This window comes from Corvus cornix, chromosome 5 (genome assembly GCF_000738735.6).
Source record: "Corvus cornix cornix isolate S_Up_H32 chromosome 5, ASM73873v5, whole genome shotgun sequence".
NCBI lineage: Eukaryota > Metazoa > Chordata > Aves > Passeriformes > Corvidae > Corvus > Corvus cornix.
In genome coordinates this window covers 34,889,592-34,913,647 of record NC_046335.1, presented here as the reverse complement: position 1 = coordinate 34,913,647, position 24,056 = coordinate 34,889,592, and the positions used below count along the sequence as shown (strand labels likewise).

The following is a 24,056-nucleotide window of genomic DNA, read 5'->3' as shown; positions in this document are numbered from 1 at the left end:
TCTCTCCAGGAAAAAATCTCAGCTCACATTGAGAAAGGGTTTCCCCCATCTATGCTGCAGAATAGATTCTCTTCTCAGAAGCTTGGAGACAAATATCGATTTTTTTTTTTTTTTTTTTTTTCAATAGCAAACTAATGTTAGTGGTACACAGTCAGTTTCTCTCATGGACACTATGAGGTATTTGAATATGTCCCACCAAAGCCAGCATGGAGTATAGATTCCTTAGGTGCAAACAGGTCCTACCCTGCTCTTTTCTGATCTGCTGTTGGCTCACAGGACAGGCTCAACTGGTTTTGGCAAGTGAATGGGAATGAGACAGGGAGTGAGAATTTACATGCCTATACAACATGTAATTTTGACCTTACACAGCCTTTGGACAGGGAGAAAATCTAGAGAATATCACATTCTTTTTTTACTTTTCTGTAAGGATCCAGATTCACCCCTGGGTAGGTTTAACTCCTGGCTATGAGGTGCTAATGCTGCCATTAGGAACCCCAGGGTGAGTCCTACTTTGTGGACTTCCAGCAGCAAACAATCAGTGTTTGAAAGGAGAGATGGGATCTTCATCTCTATTGGGGATTCTCTTTATCTGAGTATGGAACTCACACTATAGTGGAATAGGAAGGCCTTCCATTCAGATTGCTGATAATGATGGTTTACACTTCAGGGTAAAAGGGAATTTGAAGAAGAATTTGGACAATCACAGTTTTGAATGTGAATGTAGTATCATGCTGATGAAATTTCAGTTTTGGCCTGGTCCCGAGTAAATCTGTGGTATGCCCATAGCAGAACAGGGAATATATCTCCAGTCCTTGTTTTGACATCCTAGCTATGGAACTATCCTTCATCTGTTTTTCTGTGGATGTTCAAAGATTACCACCTCCTGTTTGAACCCAAGATTTTTTTTCTCTCCCTTTTTTGGGGCAATAATTTTATTTCCTTTAATGTTTGTGTGCCTCTCATTTTTAATTTTTTTTTTCCACTGAAGATGTCAGCTCTTGTCTAACAAATGTAACCCTGCCAGGCTACAGATTTCTTTGAAGTTGTTTCCTGTCTACCTTGGGTCTCTACACAATAGGTTGAAAACAATATGTTACTGTGCTCTGCATTAATGGAATGCAACAAGAAGAAGTATTTATTCCATTGCCTGTGGTGCTCATGGTCCTTCTGTGATATCATAAAGGAACTTCTTATCCCTTTCTGATGGCTGTGGTTGCAATTACTTTGTTGTTACCTCAGTCTTCTCCAAGTAGTTATCTATGTAGAAACTTGGCAGAAGCCAGAAATTGTTTTAACCAGTTTCTTATACTTCCTTGGTATAAAGAGAGATGTCCCTGCCTTGTGTATCTAGGAGGCTGCTGCCCTTGGTGAAAGCATTAATAAATTGGATTGCAATGCAAATACGGGTATTCCTTCCACTTGGTAGTCATCACTGACAAAAGAAAGTTGTAAGTGGCCTGCATGCAGCTGACCAAAATTTTCAAGGTCGTATGTGTCACAAGAGGGGCTTTGTTAGTCTCTTGCATCCCATCCCTTCAGGCTGGTCATAGCCTGGATATTTTGGAGATGATCCTTCCTTCCTCTACCACTGACTAGATACGGTTAGGAGAAAAGGCAGACTGATCTGAAAAGCCAGAAAAGGCAGGCTTATGATATGAAATGAAGATTGAGTATGTTTGTCTGGATTACCTGACAGGTGTGAGTCACTGTCAGAGGATAATGGAAAACAAAACACCATTCAGGAAAAAGAGTGAGCACTCCATTCCACCAAGCCATGAAGCCTTGTTAACAGGACGAGCAGACAGACTTTTTTGTCATAGGTATTCATTTTCTGCCTCAAAGGCTCTGAAGGCTATGGCTATGAATTGGATCCTGATGAGTAATACTTCATTCCTGAACTACTTATGAATGGAAACAGCACCGTGAAGGGTGTTTCAAACTATACTGTAGCTTGAAAGAGATTAGTATTTTGGTTGTTTTCACTAGAAACCCAAGAAAAGACCACAAGAAATCTGCCTCAGGTGGTCAGGCATGGACTGTTGGTGTGCCTGGGTTAACCAAAAAGTAGGTATTTGTGTTTGCCCAGGCAGGAATTTTCCCAAGGGGGGCAAGTCAATAAGGAAGAATCAGTGTCATATTAGCATTTTGCTATCATGGAAGAGAAATTCAGGAACCTGAGCAGGGATCTAGACAAGCCTTAGGTAGAAAAGTCTCAGCTGGTGGTTTATTTGGTGGCAAGAATCTCTCACTCCTCTGCTGTTTACATGTGCATGCATCACTTTGATGGAGAAGCTATGGCTGGTGATTTGGGTGTTCATCTTGGAGGTGAAAGACTGAAGTTCAAATCCCTGCTAATAAGCTGCCAAAACAGAGAGATGGACTGTGCTTTTCAGCACTTCAGAGATATGCTACAGCTGCTTGTCAATCAGCTGCTCTGTGGAGGACTCAGGGTGCACATTACCTGCACTACTCTGAACAAAGCAGATGCTTTGGCCTAGGTAGGACTGATGTATCAATTGCAGTGTGTTTTCAAAGGATGCACTGAATGTCTGTCTTCTCTCTGTAATGCTGGACATCAGGATGGGGCTAGTCTCTTCTTTGGAGGTCCACAGGTCCACAGAAGACAGCAAAGGATCCTTACAAACAAGCAAAAGGAGATACTAATGTTTCTTGGTTAATGTTTCCTTTCTGAGCAGGTCCACAGCATTATTTCACATCTGAAAAATCATTTAACAGCCCTATTTGTTATTACAGTTCTCAGTTACATCCTTTCTGCAAGATGAAGGACAGAGAGCCCTAAGGCTATATTGCTGACCCTACCAGATGTGTCAAGGCCAACCTAGTTTCAGAGCCAAAGCATCTCCACTGTGCTTCAGATAGCTCCTGATGAACCAAGCTGTTGGGTATTTATTTCCCTTGCTTTTTTTTTTCAACTCGCCTGAATCCTATTTGATGGGAAGCCTACTTACTGACAGTCTGGGCTGAGGGCTCACCATGCAGATAGGTGTGTAGCATCTGAAATACCCTCAGCCGAGAATGTTAACAGCCTCCTTGACATTAGCAGAGGAAAACATTTCAGACCATTCAATACTCTGTCTTGCACAGGCCCACTAAGGCTTTCTCAATATCTGGCTTTCAGTCATACAAATGTTTTCTTGTTCTTTTTTGCTGCAAGGAAACTTCTAAGCACTTAGTCAAAGTCTCTCTTCTTTTTAAGCTGAGTATGTTGCTCCTACTTGAATCTTTTATATCATTCTTAAGAAGTATTCTCCCATAATTCATGTCAGCCCTTCAAATGTTTGCAAATTTGTCATTTGCAGTCTTTGCTTTGCGAAGCTATTAGCTCTTCTGAATTAATTCTTGTATGTCAGTCTTGCCACTTCCCTGATCATTTTGCCACTGTTCTTTTTGAATACCTCTCAATTTGTCATTGTGAATGCATCTAAGACAAAGGTATTATCACTTCCTTAAGTTTCTCACACGTGTGAGTTTCTCAGGCACATTCCATGAGTGAATACATTTCAGTGTAATCCTGCAAATGGATGTGCTTTTTTTCTGGCTTTAGATACTTGAGATGAAGATTGTCATAAAAGTTGTCCAAACTAAGGGGGATACAGCATGTAAAGTGGTGTGCAACAGCATGGATAATCCTTATTCAGGGCTGCTTATAGGATCACTGTGTGGGACAGGCTCTTGGCAGTGGCACATGCTCCAGCAACTCCCCCGCAGTGACTTCTGTTTGATGTCCCCAGTCCCACCCTGGCCCACTCAGCTGACTCCTTCAGGCACAGTCAGTAATGAAGTTTAGGGAAACAGGTGGAGGTTGGAAAAATGGCGTATTGCTTCTTGTATGTTGTAAACAGTCTGCTATAAATACCATGTTCTGTACACAGCCAAGATGGGCCATCAGTGTCATGACTGGTGTGACAAACCCTTGGGCTGGTGGGCTGGCTTTGTGTGAACCTACAAACAGAAGAGACAGGAATGGTCATTCTGCAGAGACAGAAAATAGTTGTTTATTTTAGCCAGCAAGTTGCCTTATGTCTCCATTGGTAAGGCAGGTTCCACTCAAGCACTGAAACATGAGTTGGGTGAGAGTTCGCTCTCCTCAACAAGAGAACTGTATTTAACAGAGAGCACACCGGGTCAGCTGCCTTCTGAATAGCAGCTTCAGGTATGCATGCCTTGAGGCCAAAGATACACAGCAGTGAACTTATAAACACCTCACAGATGTAGCTGCAGGAAGGAAGCTCTGCTCAGGACAATGCCTGCCAGCGTTGTAGCAGGGTAGAAAGTGTAAACTGTAATGGAGAAAGCAGAAAATTGTAGAAGACTTCAAGTAATACCAGTAGACTGAGATAGAACTGTGCCTGCCATTTACAGGATGAGGCTGTAAGTGGAAACGCTGGAGGTATCCCATTGTCACAGCTAAATCTTGTTTGCAATTTTTAATTAAAAATATTCTGGATACACCCAAAAGTTAACTTCTGAAATGCTCACTGCTTCCTTTCCGCAGAATGATTAATATTTTCTTCTGTCCTTGTATTCTTCCAGTAAAATCACATTGCGTCACAACATTGAAGCATAAGTAGATTTCCAATCTCTCTCAGCAGCAGCGTCAGTTTTTAATCCACACACAGCATTTTAGAAGCCTCTGAAATAAGCTCTTTATGCCTCATGATTGTAAAGGTTTTATTGTTGGCTCATGTATCAGGCAATTCAGATGCATATGACAGTAATGTCTGGAAAGCCACAGTAAACTTTGAAGAAATTTCTCCTGAGGAGACAGCCAAGGAATGTATTTAGCCCAACCTGAGCAGAAAAGATCCTTTGCAGAGCAGAACTTGGCTGAAATAGAAGAGCTGCTAAGCCAAGAGTTGGCTGCTGCAGTCCCACAGAGGCTTGGCCTCTCATTCCTCTCAAGGCTGAAACGGAGCATCTTGCCTTGGGTCTCTTCTCTTAGTATCTGTGGGTTTGAATGAGGGAATATGTTTAGCAGCATCAATTTCGAGTATCAGGCTGTCGTTTCCCAGGAAATTCCTGTTTTATTAGAGTCTGTTAACCCGAAGGGTGGAGAAGTATTCTTAGCAGAAGCTCCTTTCATTCAAAATGAAGCAGAGCAGAAGCAATTGCATCCCAAAGGATGCCTTGTCATTTTCTTCTTTCTGTGGCTGCTCCTCAGATGTCTGTTCTTCAGCCAGTTCTCCTGTCCCAGTCTGAGTATGAAGTGGGGTCCTTGAGAGGCGTCCTTGTGTCACCCTGTATCCCTGCCTCATCAGAGATATCTCAAGCTCTCCGGCTGCACTGAAGCTGCAGATTTCTCAGTACTTGAATGCTCTCCTGGAAGAAAACCTGTAGTTCCTGAGCTTTATTCAGTTCTGCCAGTTGGGTTATTTGCAAGCAGGCCAATGCCTACACCCTGGGAACTGTTTTTCTTGAGACTTGAAAGTCATTGCCTATTGCAACTGGAGGCTGTGCCTGTTTGTAAACACAGACCTGCTTACTGCAGTATTTTGTTTCTTTAACACTGTCTGGAATTTTAGTTGAAAGTTAACATACCTGACTAAAGCAGGTGCTTTTGGCTGGTTGGATTTGGAGTGACCTGATGTGCTTTCACACCCATGTCCATGACGTGCAGACTGATAGCTTTTGCCAACAGTGAGGAGGACCTGACACGGGATGATCCTCCAGCTGGGAAGAACCATGTTCTGTGTGTGCTGGAGTGAGGGCCCACCCAGGTAGCTTTTCCCAGGTGTGAAGTACCAAAGACAGGTCTGCGTCATCACTCCTCAATACTCTGTTAAGCTTTATTTAGTTGCTGTTCTGCCCACGTGTATTTAAACCCTTTCCCACTTAATCTGTATTCACAGTATATTAGGAAAATAGCATTTTAGACTTGATGAATATACAAACCTTGGACCCCTGGAGAATGGTGTGAGACATGGGTTACACTGAAATGAGCTTGGGTCTCACCCAATTGCTAAAGAAAAACTTGCTAATAGTAGCCATGCTGTATAATTTGACATCATCCCACATGACAGTGAGTTTTTATCACTAAAGCTCCAGGGCAGAGGGGGTGAACAGCAGAAGGACTGGGACATATTGCAGGACTGTGTGTATGCCTGGGGCCGTGGAACATAAGTGAGCACTGCTGCAGTATGACTGAAGTGCCCTGGATCTGCAGGAAGCTCCCTGTCCTGCACGTCTGTAGTTGAAGTAAAGCTTCCTTCACCCCTGCAAGCATTGCTTGGGGAATAATCTGTGATCTGTTTTGGGCCCTCTCCTTCCACCTCTGTGCGCCCAAGATTCTGGATCTTGATTTCGCAAGATGTACTGGGGGAAACAAACCCTTCTGAAGCTGCTGGCTATATGCTGTAAACAGATGGGATTTTACTTGCTGGTTTCCTGAAATGCTGCTCTCTAGCTTTCCCCTCCAGTTTTATCTTTTGTGCTCTCAAATTTCTGGATCAATGCATCTCAGAACATAATGCTGAGGTATTACTTTGATGTCCCCTAGCTGGGCTCCTGCATCGATCTGATTTTGCCTTTAAAAGACTGCCTTTTGTGCTGAGATTTAACATTGCAGAGGATTCTCTTGGTGTTTGAGATATGACTGACCAGTGTATTTGTTAGTGCACACAATCCTTTGCCTGTCTTCATGAGGCTGCTTAGGTAACTTGACTGCCGGGGCCAAGCACTGCCCTGGGTGTTCTCCACTTGGAATTGTTGAGCCAAGGGTCTCTTCAGCAAGCCAGATCCCCCATCCTATAAAGAGGCCCTGTAAAGGGCCAAGTACAGTGTGTGACTTGGCCCTCAAAAAGGAAAGGATTAAAATCAAGCTCAGGTGGTAGGGCAGACAGTCTCTTATTGGACCTGTGTTGACATGAATCCCTTAATACACTTCTTGCTTCCTAGCAATATTTAAGTATCATCCTTTACTGGTTTTTTCCTTTTTCCTAGAAGTAAGATCTGCCAGTGAACTCACAGGGAAAAGGAAGTAATCCTTCTGAATTACAAGCAGATGGTTCTTTGAGAAGAGATATGGACAAGTTACTGGTTCATCATCTGCACCCGTCCTCGGTAAAGGTGTCTTGGTCACAGTAGTGTGTGGCCATACCTGGACATCAGAGAAGCAGATGAGGTCAGAGCTGAGCTCTCTCTCTCTAGCCTGGTATCCTGGCTCAGACATTGCTTGTGTGTGATGCCTGGTGAAGAATAGAGCTTTCAGCAAGGATCTATGACACTGGGTACTCTGAGTTTGCAGCTATTTATTGAAATCAGATTTAATTAACAACTCCTGGTGCATTTCTTTTCTATGTGTTCATACAGATCATAAGGAAGGAAGGCTTAGCATTTGCTCAGTAGTGAACAGATATTGTGGAGTGGAATATCTAGTCTGTATTGGGGTGATAAATGGAATATTGCTTAGTGTGTTGGCTGCTCAGAGAAAGTATCAAGTGCACAGAATATCTGAGATACTCACAGGAGGGGTCTTGTCTCCAGCATCTGGGGAGCTGTTTAGTTAAACTGCTTAGCACATTGATGCAGGAAAGATTTTGGTTGACACACTGTGGAAAATAATGAAGTAGGTCTGAAGTAGGGAAGAGAGAGTTAGTGGCAGAAAACTTCAATGTTATAGCATAGTATTAGTTGATGGCAGAAGTTTGTGGTAACGTGGATGGGCCTCTTCTATCTGGAAACCCATGTTTCTGGTATGAGTTCCTAGGAACTCCTGCTCTGAAAACTCCCAGGATGATATAATCTGCTGGTATCACATCATCTGCCTCTCCATTCTAGACCTAAAAGACCCATATCAATATAATGAAGCTTTTTAGTTTCTTTCCTTTCTGGAAAGGCTTTTACTTCTATCTCTGTGGGATGGATAAATGAAGTGAATAACACAAAAACTGACTCAGAGTATCTCCCAGAATCTAAACTATCTCACCAGTTATTGTGATCTCTGAACCAAACCAACAGAAAATCAGAGAAAACCTAAATAAAACCTGAAAATTTTCAAATTCTACTTCATCAGGGACCTTCATTAAAAGCTATTAACTTGTACACTACAAACTAAATGCTCAGGTTCCTTTCTGGGTTTGAATTTTGGGTTCTGGGCTATCTGCTGCTGTTATGAAGTGATTATAGCCTGGTTAGCCTTTCTCCCTGCCTCAGTTATTGTCTGAGCTGTTCTCTGTCTCTGTTGAAGATGGAAATGAGACAGAATACTCCAAGTCCCTCTGTGTAAGGTTTAGGGCACAATTTTCCAGGCAGTATGCAATGCAAGCATGAATCACAACTCCCTTTAAGATACTGCTGTATTCAGTTCCCTGGCTCTTTTCATCTGACTGAACAGGCTGCAGATTTTTGTTTTTAATCTAAGCAATAACCAATTTACTCCAGAGATGAGTATTTGCTGACTGTTGCTGCTGTTCTTATGCTTGGAGTTGCAAACCTCTTGGAAAACAAGGCCAGCTCGTGCATGTGTGTACAAACCTGGTTTAAAATCTGGCTTGGATTCTCTTTTCCAGCTCAGCAAGTGACTGACATGTTCACTTTAGCATGGCTTCCTCCTGAGACGAGCTGTGGGTTGTGCCAAAGTGCTGTGAGGCGTTCACTGTGAGTTCAGTCACACACTGGAGGCAGATTCTACAGCACCCTGGAGACAGGGGTGAGATAAGGACAGTACAGCCATGATTCAGAGCTGCCTTGCACTTTCATATACATGATACAATACATATCAGTATTGTAACAATAGAACCAAGATGTAAATCAGACCCTGCTTCAATAACATCCTTGTGTGATTGCAATTATTTGAAAGAAAGTACTAAATCAGGATAGCTTCTGTTCAGTTCCAACTCAGATATTGCTGAGGTTGTTGCACTTCAGTCCATCATGCCTCCTTTAAAGGAATTAATACTAAAAAATACACCAGTTAAATAAAGAAATGCCCATGTGAGGGTCATTATATTGCAACACCTGGCATCAGCCATAGAAACACTTTTGCTCCTCTCTTCTTTATCTATGGTGGAGCCTCCTCATCACTTGTGCTTTCAGACCTGTCCTGAAGCCTGGCTCTCTGCTCCTGGAGTTGGACAGGATGGGTTGCAGGGGCTGAAATTCTGTGCTGCAAACAAGAGTGCTTGGGGGACAGGGCAGGCTTGTGATCTGAGAGTGCTCTGCATGTATGAGGTGATCAGGTCTCAGAACATCACTCTAACAAGTAATCAATCAAGGAGAGGGTTTTTTTCCTGATTGTTTTCTTATTTGTTGTTTGGATCCAACATAAACTTTTACATGGAAGAAGAAAAAGCTGTAGCTGCAAGTGGCTTTCAGTGTAGCTTCCTTGTTTGAAATGCAAAGCCTGATGCAGATGAGGCTCTCCAGATAGCCCTGATTTTGATAACTGACAAGAGTATTTCTAATTTAAAAAGTCTCCCTTCTCTTCCTATTAGTTACTTCTCTAAGCAAAGCAGCTGTCGTGAGCTGGGCATGTTTTGCTTTATTGTTGCCGTGAGACAATAGCTTAGCCTGGGGGAAGAAGACAACCTACTTACCATATCATGTGGGAGTTGTTTCAGTAGGACTTGAGAAACCAGTGTTTCTCTGAAGCTCGCTGAGACTGCCTGAGACTGTCTGAGGAGTTAACCCATGAGTGTACCTTCAGCCAGTTTGCAGACAACACCAAGTTGGGCAGGAATGGTGATCTGCTTGAGGAAGGCTCTCCAGAGGGATCTGGACAGGCTGGATCAGTGGGCTGTGGCAAATCATGTGAGGTGCAGTGAGGTAAAATGCCAGGTCCTGCACCTGGGTCACAACAGCCCCATGCAGTGCTACAGGCTGGGGGATGAGTGACTGGAAAGCTGCCTGGCAGAAAGGTACCTGAGAGAGCTGGTGAACAGCAGCTGAACATGAGCCAGTGTGTGCCAGTGGCATCCTGGCCTGTATCAGGAACAGTGTGGCCAGCAGGACCAGGGCAGTGATTGTCCCCCTGTACTCAGCACTGGTGAAACCCTTCAAATCTTGTGTCCAGTTTTCGGCCCCTCACTACAAGAAGTATGTGCTGGAGTGGGTCCAGAGAGGGGCAATGGAGCTGGTAAAGGGGTCTGGAGTACAAGTCTGAGGAGCAGCTGAGGGAGCTGGGAGTGTTTAGCCTGGAAAAAATGAGGCTAAGGGGAGACCTGATCGCTCTTTACAACCACCTGACAGGCAGCTGTTGTGAGGTGAGGGTTGGTCTCTTCTCCCAGGCGACAAGTAACAGGATGGAAATGACCTCAAGTTCTGTCAGGGGAGGTTCAGAATAGATATTAGGAAAAATATCCTCACGGAAAGGGTTGTCGAGCTTTGGAACAGACTGTACAAGGAAGTGGTGGATTCACTATCCCTAGAAGTATTTAAAAAATGAGTGGATATGGCACTTGAGGACATGGTTTAGTGGTGAACATGGTGGCGGTGCTAGGTTGATGGCTGAATTTGATGATCTTAGAGGTATTTTCCAACCTTAAAGATTCCACGATTCTATGAGGTGTGGGAGATTAAAGAACTGAATTGAGGGGAGACAGGCTTTTGTCCCGTGGTGTCATGTGTGGCTGCCACCCCTATCTTCTTTCCCAGTCAGAGTAGGGATATTCCTGCTGCAGAGAACTAGGCAACAGAGAACTGTGGGGAAGGGCAGCAGAAGGCAAGGGCACCTAAATACCAGGTGTTCAACCCAGGGTTCACTGCTGATGTGCTGTCCCAACTGGCAGAGGCCGAGAGCTACCTGACCCTAAAAACAGGAGTTTGCATAATTCAAGTGAAGAAGTAAATGGAGGTTACACAAGGTTTGCAGAGAGCAGTGGGCAGAGGTCCAGCTGGGGTCAGGTGGTTTGCTGCCCTCTTGCAACAATACATCATTTGTGATTAAAAAAAACTCACAAAGAACAAGAAGCATTACAGGCTTTTCTGGAGGGAAATGGAACTGCTGTACTGCCAGAGGCAAGCATTTTTGGGGACATGGTTTAAGATATCAAGATTAGCCATATACTAAGTCAGGCTTGGGATTGTGGCTTTCATATCAAAGCTACTGTGTTTTTTCACAGTAGCAGTGGTTTTGCAGAAAGCATTTTCAGGTGATTTACAGAGCTGCTGCAGTCATCATAAATACATAAGCAAGTAGTGCAAGCACAGTAGCTGGAGTATGCCAGACCTCTGGTTGCCTGACAGCAGAGGGATTCTTATTCACACCATGGCAGCTCAGTGACACCAGACACAGGGAAGGTGCAGCTTATCCTGGTTCCACAAGAAGCTGCTACCAGACTCAAAAGAGAATTTTAGTTTAATGAACCTGTCATGTCCTTGTACAAGAACAAGTGAACAATACTCATTTTCCTTGCAGTGGCAGATTAAAACCAGAATTTAGTTGCTCTGAGTTACTAGAAGATGCATCTCCACTCCACAGCAGCTGTAAGTGAACTGTAAATATACCAGGCATGGGCAGTTTCCTCAGTGCCTGAAAACATCATTTCTGTAGCAGCACAGCTCTGCAGCTGACCTAATAAACACTGATGCTGAGCAGGGCTAATAATCCTCAATGCAGCATTGCCCTGGCATGGCTGTACAGCTTCCTGCTCTGGAATTAGCTTAGCTGGGACTTGTTTGGGTGTCTGCACTGTCCTTCACGGTGTGGTGGAAACAGGCCCTGCGCAGTGCTTGGCAGAGCAGCATCACATGCATGCACCGGACTGCAGTGCTTCTCTGCTCTAAATGTCACAGGGAAGTGCTGGGCTCCAGAGCAATGGAGTCAGTTAAAATCTCTTGAAAATTTGTCTTTGATTCGGATGAAATTTTGGTCATCTTGGACCCTTGTCTCTTCTGAATTCAGTGCTTGATTATATATGGTACTTCTCAGCAAAATGTTGACTAGCTCTGAGTTCCTTTTTTTTCTATAAAGCACTTATGGATGTTAGATAGTCAATTACTTAGGGGTGCTCCTCTGGCCTATTGGGGCAACAAACCTCCATATCTATGATGTCTTTGCCTAAAACCTAGCTAATAATAAGTAGGTGTTGGGAGGTGACGTAAAAAGATGTGTGGAAAATAACTGGGGATTCTCTTATTCCAGATTTTGAAAATCAAATAAGGCAAGCGAATTGATAAAGCTGACTCAGTGTCAGGTATTTAGGTGAGAAGATAGATAAATAATCACACATCCTGTAGCAGCTGGGTTTACGCAGGTTCAGGTCCAGTTGTATCTTAATACAGGTTAGTGCCTTAGGTGAAAAGGTTAGATGAGCGTTTTTCGGAGAACTAATCCCATCCAGCTGAATAAACAGAGTACCCACTTCTGTTGGTCTGTAAGAGTCTCAATTTGTTTGTCTCAAGATAATTTCAAAATCACTCTGATCCTTAAGAGGAGCTGGGAGATGGGGGATAAACCCTAGACCAAGATCATGTGTTTCTTTTCCACTAATGCTTCCCAATGTGGCTTCTCTCTTACTGTAGTACTGGATAAATGAATACACCTCCACCTTGGGGATTGGTGTCTTCCACTCTGGCATCGAGATCTACGGCAGAGGTATGAAGTATTTCCCTTTTACTGCCTGCAGAACATGGGGACAACTGTATGGCTAGTCTGATATGGAAAAGCACCCCAAACTTACAGCTTTTGGCAAGGAATGTTTTGAGGAATGAAAAACAAAAAACTCAGCCAATTCTCTTTTCGGAGGCCATTGTGGAGTATAGGAGGAACTCATGCAGTTCTGTTATGAACCATGTAGTCCTTGCTATTCAGCATGTAACTGCAGCCTGTAAAGGTCGTGCAGGTGTGTAGCAGGATGGCAGATAGGAGGAGCAATGCTGGAAAGCCATTCTGTAGTGAAGGAGGGGGATAGAGAGTGGGAGAAATGAGGGAGGGGGAAGAGAGGTGGATCAAGGGTTGCCCTAAGGCCTGCAGATGTGTTTGTGCTAATTCCCTGTCAGGATACATCTGTTTTCCAGTAATTCCTTATGCGTGCATATGGTCTAGAAATCTTGGAATCTGGGTTTTTAGATATTGGAAACTATTGATTTGAAACAGTAGAGTTACAAAGAAAGGAAAATGTTGTGTAAGACTTTTGAAATTGTCTGAAAGGGGTAGAAGCTGATTAGAGCCACCCATTTCAAAAGTCAAGGGATCTGGAAAACATCTGTAGTGTTGGGAGGGATGAACTAGCATCACAGACTTTGTTTCCTTTTTCAGCATTAAATGGGAATGACTTGTCTGCTCACTCATGGTATTTTTAGCCAGTGCCATGCAGTAGCCAGAACCCCTGTGGTGCCATTTCCATCTTGAGCACAGAGGCTTTCACAGGCCCCGTGAGATGGCCTGTGTGACACTGGGTGGATCACAGGCTGTGTTTCACAGGCCATGCAAGGTGGCCTCTATGACATGCAGGGACTCCCTGGCCTGACCTGTGTGCTGAGGCAGCAGAGTACAATCAGCCTGGCTTTCTGCAAACACTTCCCACTCACTGCCTGTAAATCCCTCTGGAAGATTTGATTTCTCCCTACTCTAGAAATTACTTTTTCCAGCTCAGTAACTGGCAGCCTCTCATAGTTTATCCAGATGCCTTCAGTGCAGAACTTTCCACTGAGAGGAAGCCACCTGGATGGGGACAGACTCGGAGAGTTTTCCTGGTGCTGTGGGAAAGCAGTACATTTAGCATGGAGGGAGGCTGTGAGGGCATCCTCAGTCCAATAGGTAACCAGGCAGTGAAAACAGCTTTCAGAGTCTGGCTGGAACAGATTTTGGCAATAGCCCAGCCCCTGGTGCTGATGTTGAGCCATGTAGACAGCTGCCATAGAATTTTTCCTGACATGGTGTTCATTCAATTACTCACAGTCTGTTTCTTTCCTTGTCAGAGTTTGCCTATGGAGGGCATCCCTACCCTTTCAGTGGGATTTTCGAGATCACACCTGGCAGTGCGGTAGAACTTGGCGAGACCTTTAAATTCAAGTAAGGGCCCTTTTCTACATCTCCCCCTCTGCCCCTGGTAGCCATCGGTGTAGAGGGAGCAGGGAAGTCCTGTCCTCTGGGTCCTCCTTTCACTCTCCCCACTGCCATCCTTCACATGATCCTGATTCAAAGGCAGCCCTGCAGGGATTTTGGAGGTGGATAAGAGAGTGTGTAAAAAGCACACTTACAAAGAGTGCAGTTCTCTTTTCCCATTCTATTCATCTTCTGTGCTCCCAGTTTCACCTGTTACACAGAGTCAATGCACAGGGGAAAAAAATAAAACTTCTCTTTTTATGAGTACCCCCTATCTGTGGATACTGCACAGAGTACCTGAAGTCATCACATGTGTTTATTGCTGCTCTGTTACAAGGGACAGACTGGCTGCTAGAGGAGTCTGAGAGGATGCTGCATTCTTGTGTTGTTCAAGATGCTCAGACTGTGGGACTGTGGGTCAAGGAAATGTCCATGGCAGGGGGGCTTGACCTTCCCAGACTGCCAGTTTATGTTGAGGGTCATTTTAGAGCAAGTGCTAGTGAGTGAGTATCAGGAGAAGCAATAGGCTTCTGCAGAAAGTTTTCAGTCTGCTCCTTCCTGGCCCAGGCGACCCTCTCTGTTGTAATACAAATTTCTCTTGTGGAATGATGGGTAGAGTGGGAGTAAACCCCCAGAGCTGAGACTTCCCTGGTGGTGAGCAAGAAGATCTCAGGGCTGTTGCCTGTGTGATAACTTGCTTTGTGGAAAAGCTGTGGATATTACTCTGCCATTCTGTTAGTGAGAGTCTCTGATAGCCTTAGATGTGCATGTCCATAACATTTTAACCTGTCCTTCTTGCCAGTGTCTGATCATTTCCTTCTCTCTCAGTATGTATCACACTCTTCACTGTATCTTTCTGTTTTTCCTGTTGTATGTTTTGTTTTTAACTAGAGAATCTATTGCCTTGGGCACCACAGACTTCACAGAAGAGGATGTGGATAAGATTATGGAAGAGCTGGGCAAGGAATACAAAGGAAATGCGTACCACTTGATGCACAAGAACTGTAATCACTTTTCTTCTGCTCTGGCTGAGGTGGGCACAAATGGGGTTTATTCATTTATTTTTTACTGTTTCAGATCTGTAGTAATGCTCACAGAAAGGGAACTGGGGTCAGCACACCCTGCCAGGTCAGAACCCATAGCCAAATATCTCTGCCCTTAATATTTCTGGAAGCCCTTTGCTGTTGAAAGGGATGGGATCAGGAGGTAGAGATGTGGCAGGTTTATCCCGTTTGGTCTAAACTGTGTGGGAAATTAGGAGTGCTTGTAATTTGGTTCACTGAACAGGCACTGAGCAGGAATTCAAAGGACAGACCTGGTTAGCATGCAAATATGCATCATTTTTATAACAAACCTAAGTAACACTATATGATCTGCAAAGGTATAAAAATGGTATATCAGTGTTCTGGAAACAAAAATTTGCAGTATTCAGAGAGGGGGTGTTCTTTTTCTTTATTTAATCTGCACCAACCAAAACCTATTAAAAAAAAAAAAAGATTTTCTTATAGACATCTTCAGTGCTTATTCATTTTCATGTTCTCAATCTGCACCAACCAAAACCTATTAAAAAAAAAAAAAAGATTTTCTTATAGACATCTTCAGTGCTTATTCATTTTCATGTTCTCAAACCACTGTGAATTACAACAGAACTGTTACTTCTATTCAGAGACAACTGAAGCACAGAGAAACACAAATTCTATTCCATCTGTCTGCTGATTTGGGGTATCTGATTTTTGATTCCCAAAGATGTGATTATTTTGGGGGAAGTTGCCTTCCTCCTCACCTCCCAGATGAGATGGTTAAAGTGTGTTTCAGTTAAGGTGTGACTATTCAGCATTTGTGTAAATCTGATTTCCAGATCTTGACCCAGTGTCAGAAAAAGATGGGAAAAGCACAAAATGGAAGTAACCTTCTATAAAAACTTTCTGTGCTTTCCATACTTGCTTTATGGCAAACTCAAGGAGAGAATATAACTTGTCATGATAGGGTATGACTGCTGTAACAGTGAAACTTTAATTTCTCCCTCTGGAATCCCCATCCTAATTAATCACACATCTCTTGCCTTTCTTCATCATATGGGGCAAGGGTCCTATGCCAATAACCTCTTTTGCCACAAGTGTTCATTCATCCCCAAACAAGCCCATCACGGATCCCAAAGTGAGGTCAGTGGAAAAAGTACTGCATGATTTTGTAAGAAAATACATAGTGAATCTGAGAACCAGTAATTGATTTACAAGGGACCTACTTAGGCTCTTAGGAACACCAATTCTCTATTGGTTCCATCCTTATTAATTATATAGAGTCCTTTCTGTAAATGTTAACAAATTAAAACAAACAGGAAGGAATTGAATTGGTGCAAACAGAGAATGAAGTTCCAAGAAGTACAGTGAGCAAATCAATGTTAGCCACACTACTAATTTGGAATCAAATAATCAAATTACTAAAACAGAAAATAGGAATTTTAAAAATTAAAAAGGAAACCCAGGAGAAAGCTGTGGGATTATTAAGAAAAGATGAACAAAATCCTTTACCTGCAGCAGTGAAATAAAGTCATTGCTTACTATGTACTTTGAAAGGTAAAATGTCTGTCTTGTCTCCAAGCCATAAGCTCAAAGCCATTCTTCCTTGATTCTATTGCTACATATCAGTGTATCCCTCACTGCTCCTTCCTTGTCCAGCCTTCCTAACACAAGTCAAGTAAGAGATCTTACAAAAAACTAGTACTGTATCTTAAATTTTGTTTTCAATATGCCTTCAGTGGACATCTTTATAGGAGTGGAATTTAGGGTTAAGTTTTCCTGCAAGAGCTTTCTTGGTGGATTCAGAGTGCTCATTCATTGCCCCGTAACCTGTCTAGATAGTAAAGCAGAAGCCTGAATAGCTGGTTCTGACACTTCTGCTCCCAGGAGCAGAATTTACTCGGGATTTACGTCAGTTTAAATAAGCCCTTCATAGGCAAGCAGGATTTTTTGTTGCTGTTGCTCTTCACATATGCCTGTGTTTATCAACCCTCTCTAATGCATTACAAATGCAAACCCGGAGGAGCTGGACAGCAGGCCCAGGAGCAGAATATCCTGGATGGTCTCTAGCACAGGGATACAGAAAATGGGAGCTGAAATTCTTATAAAAATAGCTGGTGGTAAGACACTAAGCAAAAGTCCCAGCATTTCAATATGCCTCAGTCAGCAACATGAGGAATACGTGTGGCTGCCTTACAATAGATATCCCCATCCATTCTTGTAAATACAGTAAGTCTGGCAATTTGGAGCTGGGTGAGAAGTAGCATAGCTTATCTTGGGATACTTCTGACCTTTTGGAGGAAGACTGCTTGAAATCTATTAAGGCAGAACCTGCTTGAACTGAAAGCAATGAAAGTTTCTATTCTCAACATCTGAATGCTTTCTTTACAGCCTAAGTGATTTTTTCCTCTTCTTCTTGCTGTAGTTCCCATTAAAACTAAACAAACCAAAAACCACCCCATTAGCAAGCTCCAGTCCCTTCCATGTTGAACTACAAGATGCATCCTCACAGTGCACAGAACATGCTGGGTACATGATGATTGGCTCAACAAGCCTGTGTAGATATGTGTCACCACATAGGGCAGAAAACAGAAATTATATTTGTGCCTAAAAATCAATTATGAGATGAGTCTCTTTGGTGTTTGTACTGCTCTTTTCTTCAGACTCGTCATCTGTGAAGAAGTAATAATAATAACAACAACAACAAAAATATTTAGCACCTATTTATGTACACTCATGTTCTGTGACAGTTAAAGACAGTAAACTGGAAAAATTATCCAAAGAATTAAAAGAAAAGATGTAGAAATTTTGCTCAACAGAATGAAACACTGGAACTGGGATTTAATTCCAGCCACAAAAAAAAAGAGCCAAGGATTTTTTGTGTAAATTCTTGATCTTTCTGTTGCTGTAGCCCATCTGAAAGGTGATGCTATAGATATCACAATGCCCTTTCACCCCAGAGAGGGCTTGGGGTGGAGGATGCTTTTTAGCATGAAAGAGGGGATGACCAGCTCTGCTCCCAAAAGCCCTTTAGGCTTTTCTGCTCACAGGCATAAACCATTGTGCACAGTTAAGGAGATGGTTGTTCTGAGCCTCCCAGGTAATACCAGGCGGGTCACATCCCTGTGCTGCGCCAAAGTGTCCCCCTCCTTGCATACTGGGTTTATTTGCTTCCTTCTAAAAGGGCTCTGAAATCTTTTGATGACAGCTCTCTCATCTGCCAGTGTTAGTTCCTGGTTTTTGGCTTGTATTGTTCTGTTTCAGCATGCGAAACCAGAGACAGAGCTTTATAGCCGAGTGGTGATGTCTGAGTTAATGTGTGTTCACACAGACCTGTCTGGCAGGCCTTGAGGTTTGGTTGTAGGCCCTGTGCTAGGCAGCTGTGTTCAGACACCCTAATTTCCTCAGCTGGCTGTGGGCTTGCTAATTAGTATCCAAGCAGAAGTTGTCCCTTTGGCAGGGCTGTGGGTGGTCATATAGACTGAGGGTTAAGTGTAGCTGTGTGTGCTGCTGGCTGGGGTTACAATTCTGCAGAGGGAAGGCAAAAGAGGTGTAGGATTGGCTCTCCTTCCTGGATCAGCTTCCTCAGGAGCATGCTGTGAGACAACAGTCACATATCCAATTGCCAGGACTTGTAGGACAAGTTCCTCATCCTCACAAGGACTGCTGAAACCAGAGGTTTTTTTCAGATATTTTTGTTTTCTTTTCCTTTACCTGTGTTTTCTCAACAAATAGAACATCCATTCAGAAATCTTCCATCTACATCTCTTTAGGAAATATTTTTCTGTCAAATTCCCATTTAAGATGATGATGCCTTGGGTCCCACCATGATAACTGGTAACTTAGTCTTTAAGAGTTACGTGCAGGCTGACTGCTGATGGTTAGAGGCGTGTCTGGACCTATGACTGTGACTCTGCCTTTTGGCCATGCATCTTGAAAAATCCCTGGACTATAGGAAGTCCAGCACAGGCAGCTAAGCTGTACTTAACCACTGGGCATGCCTTTGATCTACTATCTGCCTCTGAAAAAACTCACTTTGCAGTGCAATTGCAGCCTTGTTGTTTGCTGTTGTGGCATTGAGCCTCTCCCTGAATCCATGCATCTCTTCTGAGTCTTCTGAACTTCCTGCCCACATCACTTGTAAGCTGCGAGGGGCTTTATTTCTTACTCTCCCATTGCCACTTAGCTCTGAATTTCCTTTCTTCCTACTGCAGACTGTCCAGCATATTTGACTTGCTCAAGACTTAGTTCTCTCCCTGCTTTGCCAGTTCCCTATGGACATGTAATGAGCAGCTATTGGAGCAAAGAGGCATTGGTCTACTCACAAAGCTTTCCAGCTTCTCTGGAAAGAAAACAAAGAATGCTGCCATTTCAGCTGCAGCAGTTCAGATTTCATCTTCTCCAATGCCATTTTATGGCAGCTCTCTCTGTAAGTGAACATGCTGCATGATCAGGAGTCTCTTCCTGTGGATTCTTCTTCACCAGGATCTTTGGGTTATTCAAGAAGTGAAGAACTACCAGAAAGCATAAGTGTCTGCACAGCACTTTAATTAGCTTTGAAGGAAGTTCTGATGTAAAGCAGGGCAGAATTTCCTGATGGATAATCATAAGAAAGAAATCTGATGCATTCCCTGTGCATTTGCCCAGCTTCAATTTAAGCTCACTGTATACACACCACTTAATACCTCTTTGCAGCCTCCCTTTACCCTCACCATCTATGTCAGTGTGGAAATGTGAGAGGACCTTGATTCTAGCAGTGAAAATCTAGTCAAGGTTGCCTCAGCCACTTGATTCCTGCAACATGGTGTCATGATACCTGTATTTATAAACCTCTTAAGCAAATTGTTTGTGGATTAAAACGAAGAGCTCCATCAACTGGGATTAGCAACTTGCCTACAAAAAGCTTTCTCCTTTCATGTTGCTTATGCTGACAGTCCCCAAAATCAAGTAGTACCTCTACCATACTCTCTGAAGTATGTCCAATAGGATGGGCAGTCCCTTTAGAGGACTTATGCTTACAGTTTGTGCAAAGAAAAATCACTGAAGTCATCATCATCAGATCCCAAACTTCCCATCCTGTTCTGAGTTCATGTACCATTCTGTGTTTTAGTACTCCAGTGGGGAAGTTATGCATGTGTGGGGAATTCAGTTAAGACTATGTCAAGATTGGAAAAAGCCCTTCTGTTTGATTATCTGTTTTAAGTTACTTTGTTCCTAACAATCCCCTACAATCCTCTCCAATGTATACTTACAGCAGTACGTTCAAAGGGCCCTTCAAGTAATTGCAAAATATTTATGTTCTTTATGAGTTGTCCTGGCTGATGAAAAGGCTATTTAAACTCTGCCAGATGGTAAAAAATATTGGCTTTTGAACATTAGAAAAACATTTTAAAACAAAAAAAGAAAGGCTAAAATAATTAGTTCTTTCCATGAGATGAACTGTTGAATTTCCTGATTCTTTTAAAACATGGAGATGTGAGTTAGAAAAAGGACAGAAGTTACAAATTGCTCTTAAGAAGACAGAAAGGCAGGGAAAAGCCAAACTCAAAGAAATTCCTGTACTCCAAGTCCCCCTGTGAGGACTTGAAGGTCTTAGGTTCTATCCTTGCCACTGCTTTGCAGAAACACTTGTGGGCCACAAGAAAATGTGCTGTGAGGTGCCAGGAAAGACTTGCAGTTACACACTTGTTTGACTGTTCTTTGGGCGTAAGGGTCGGAGCATGCAGACACAGGGAACTGTGAAGTTGCTGTCAGAAGGCTCTTGTCAGTGCAAGAGCATGGCTCATGATTTCCCTGCAAGCCTACAATAGAATCTGGAGTGGTGAAAGGCAGATCCAGGGTGAGGCAAAAGCATACTTGGCACAGCTTGTACTTCCAAATACACGTAAAGGTGAAAGGTTGACTGACAGGTTTGGGCATATGAGAATATGAGCCCTGCTGATGGGTGGGCATATGGTGAGTGTACAGTGCCTGAGGACAGCTTCTTCACAGGAGATAGCAGCAACTAGAGGATCAGAGGGAGGATGGTTTACAGTTTTGAGGTTCTTCTCCATTCTGGTGATATTCCTCAGTGTTAAGTGTAAGGATCACAAGTGTCACTGGATCTTAAAGACTCTGGAAAAGCTTTTGCTGCTTATCCCATTCACAAACAGAAGACAACTCATTTGACTTCTCACCAGCAATTTTCTATGCTTCTGAAGTTTTCTAAATAAGCTGTGGAGCTGTGGTCTTACCAGAGTGATGACAGTTGCTACAGCACATCTCAGAAAAGGACAAACCACCATGGGGAGGGAGAAAAACACCTCTGAATCAGCACCATAACTGGAAGATAAGTGAAATGACTCAAGGAAACCATTCCTTCTCCTTTCATTAATGTGATTATCGTCAAGCAACTATCCCCATTTAAGGAAACCCTCCAGCACCTTGCTACAGGACATACAGCACATGATTATCAAAGAAGTGTGGCTTCTGAGCATCAGGGAAGGTGGCCCCTTTTAATCCCCAATAGCCTCACTAGTGGTGGGAAAGCAATGAACTCAGTGGGTCTTATGGGACCTTTTGATAACATATGAAGTTATAATTAAGAAATTAATTGAGAGGCAGTGGTTTGATTTGCCTAAGAAATTGTTCATGTTGGAGCTTTACCTCAGGACAGCAGTGGCAGAAGATTTTAATCTTGTATCACATCTTTCCTTCATCTTCTTGAAAGAGGAATGATTTCTTTTTGATTTGTGTGAGTAATTTATCTTAAGTACTGGAAAAGATCAAAACCCTCTGTATACCCTGAGAAACACCTGAATGGTCTTGTATGAATCCCTTCAGAGTCTTCAAAAGCAGAATCTCATTACATCACTGAAGGGTGATGAAGCACAGTCAAAAATCCCTATTTGCTTCCCAAATTATCTCATCTTTCTTGTATACCTATTAAACCTATTAAAAAAGATCAGACCCAACGTGTCCACATTTGATCATTCTTCAGAAGGCTTTTAAAGGTAATTTGGATTTCAGGAGTTAAAAACTCTGAAGGAAAACTGATTGGTATCTCATTATCCAGCTTTCTTTTGTGCCTACTGATCCTTTTCACCCCTTTATTGCTTTAAATATTAAAAGATCTGTTTCCTTATTGCTCAGCATTTCTTGATGCAAATGATTGGATCTAGGGAACAGGGCTCAAAGATGCCATCTGGACAGATGGTTAAAATTTGAACTAATTATTAGAGTTGAACTAGGATTTTTGGAGTAAACCAGGTATTCAAAAGCAGAGCCTTTTAGAAGGATGTGATAGTTTTAATAAAACTATTGCTAGGATATTTTGTGGGTTCAAACAAAACTTCCAGCTGATGAGACATACTCATTCACAAGTAACTGAAAGAGAGAAGCTTGCTGAGGTGCCAAAGAGCAAGTTGGACTAAGGATTTATTTACCTTTTGTCCCACATTTCGGGAAAAGTTCTCCTGAATATCACCCACAAAATGTTCTGAAGCAGGGAATCCCTCAGCCTCTCCTGTGGGAACTGTCCTACCTTAATTATTTACATAAACAGGGAGATAACACATTTCAGCAGGACAAAAGAGAGGCCTAAATCAGAATTATTGTCCGTGTTTTAGAAGCTCATTTTGAAGTTATAGAATTTTCAGAAGTTTCTAGGGAGAGAAAATTATTTTGGAGAACTGGTGATCTTGTTCTTGTACTAAAGTGGCCTTGGAAAAAATAACTGGAGGTAGCAAAGTGAGCTGGGCCTATTCTTTGTTGACGAAGGAGGGGAAGAGAGTCTTCTAAGCATTTGACGTGGCTGATGTCAGCCTTGGAAAATTCTTTAGCACCCTAGATGAGGCTGGCTCCTAGAAGGCAAGGATTCTGGACCCTGTCACAATCAAATACTTTTCAGCCAGAATCCTAGAGCTGCAGCACTGCAATACTCAACCTGGGATGTAAATAGCTTCCAGTCTCCTTAAGTCACCAGGACTCTCTCAAATCAGCCTAAAAGGATGGTGTCCAACAGGAAATGCCCTGAAGATTAACAGATGGAGTCTGCACAGTGGATCCTGATGGTTACCGAGGGCTGTAGCAGGCATCTAGCATACCCACAATTGATGTTGACACCACAGGGATATTATTAAACCTGCATGCCAGATGGAAATACTTGGTAAAGCCACACATCTGAATCTCCTTGAGAGGCAGGGGATGATCTTGGTGCAATCAAGTTTGCTTGCAGGTGGATCACTGGGTCTAGAATGGGTGCTAGGGCTTATTTACCCTTTCCTTGGTATTATTAGTCGAGATCTGTCCTATTGACAATAGCAGAGAGAGGCACTGTCATTGCATGTCAGTGTGATAGCAGGAAATTCGCATCTCTTGTGACTGCAGTGCACCAGAAGATACCTTTGTTATTGGCTGTACAGCTCTGTCTGGTGTATTCTTTCCTGATGGTATGGCTGTCCCAGTTGCCTTTTGTCAATGTGGTTGGAGTTTTGCTAGAACAGGGGGATTGTGTTTTACTTGTGGAGGGTGTGGAGCTGTGCTGAAGTGGCAGGAGATGGTAGTCAGTACCTATTTTCTCTCTGAATATTCACCCATCCTTTTTCAGCCACAGCAAAACTGACAGCATATAACAAACCTCAGAATCCTGCTTTCTTCAGAGAAGCTTGATTTTCAGCAGATTTTCTGAAATAAGGCAGGTTTCCTGAATCAAGGATCAAATGAGGGCAGTTTTTTAATCATCAGTGAACAATTCAAGACTAAAGCTTTTCAGGTCCATCCCCAGGCGCATGTGACTTCTTATCATCAAGTTATTAAAATCTAGGAAGCTCTCCTTAGCCTGAAAGCTATCACGGAGAAAGGATTAAACACCAGAGAAAGGAGCTTCAGGTGGCATTTGAGTCACAGTCAAAAGCAGCAGAAGTTTTTATAAACCAATCCTTAGCAAATCCTAAGTAGGCAAATAATGCTGACGTCTTCCTTAGTCAACAACTGCTTTTCAGTTGCCTCTGTTGCAGAGGAGGTAGGTGTTTTGTTGAGTGAAAACCTACGTG

The 24,056-nt window shown here is 43.0% G+C and overlaps 1 protein-coding gene across 3 annotated transcripts in view; it reads left to right on the top strand.

The window, feature by feature from the left end:
* The window catches only part of LOC104683512 (deubiquitinase DESI2-like), a 90,582-nt gene that overhangs the window by 58,354 nt on the left and 8,172 nt on the right, over positions 1–24,056 (top strand). For 2 of the 3 annotated variants that reach the window (XM_039553430.1, XM_010390418.3), the window contains 3 exons: positions 12,481–12,553; positions 13,879–13,972; positions 14,897–15,038. In XM_039553430.1, the coding sequence (XP_039409364.1) occupies positions 12,481–12,553; positions 13,879–13,972; positions 14,897–15,038 (309 nt within the window). Of the gene's footprint in view, positions 1–5,834; positions 11,443–12,480; positions 12,554–13,878; positions 13,973–14,896; positions 15,039–24,056 lie in introns of those variants that run through there. The other variant, XM_019281285.3, reaches the window with a different exon arrangement.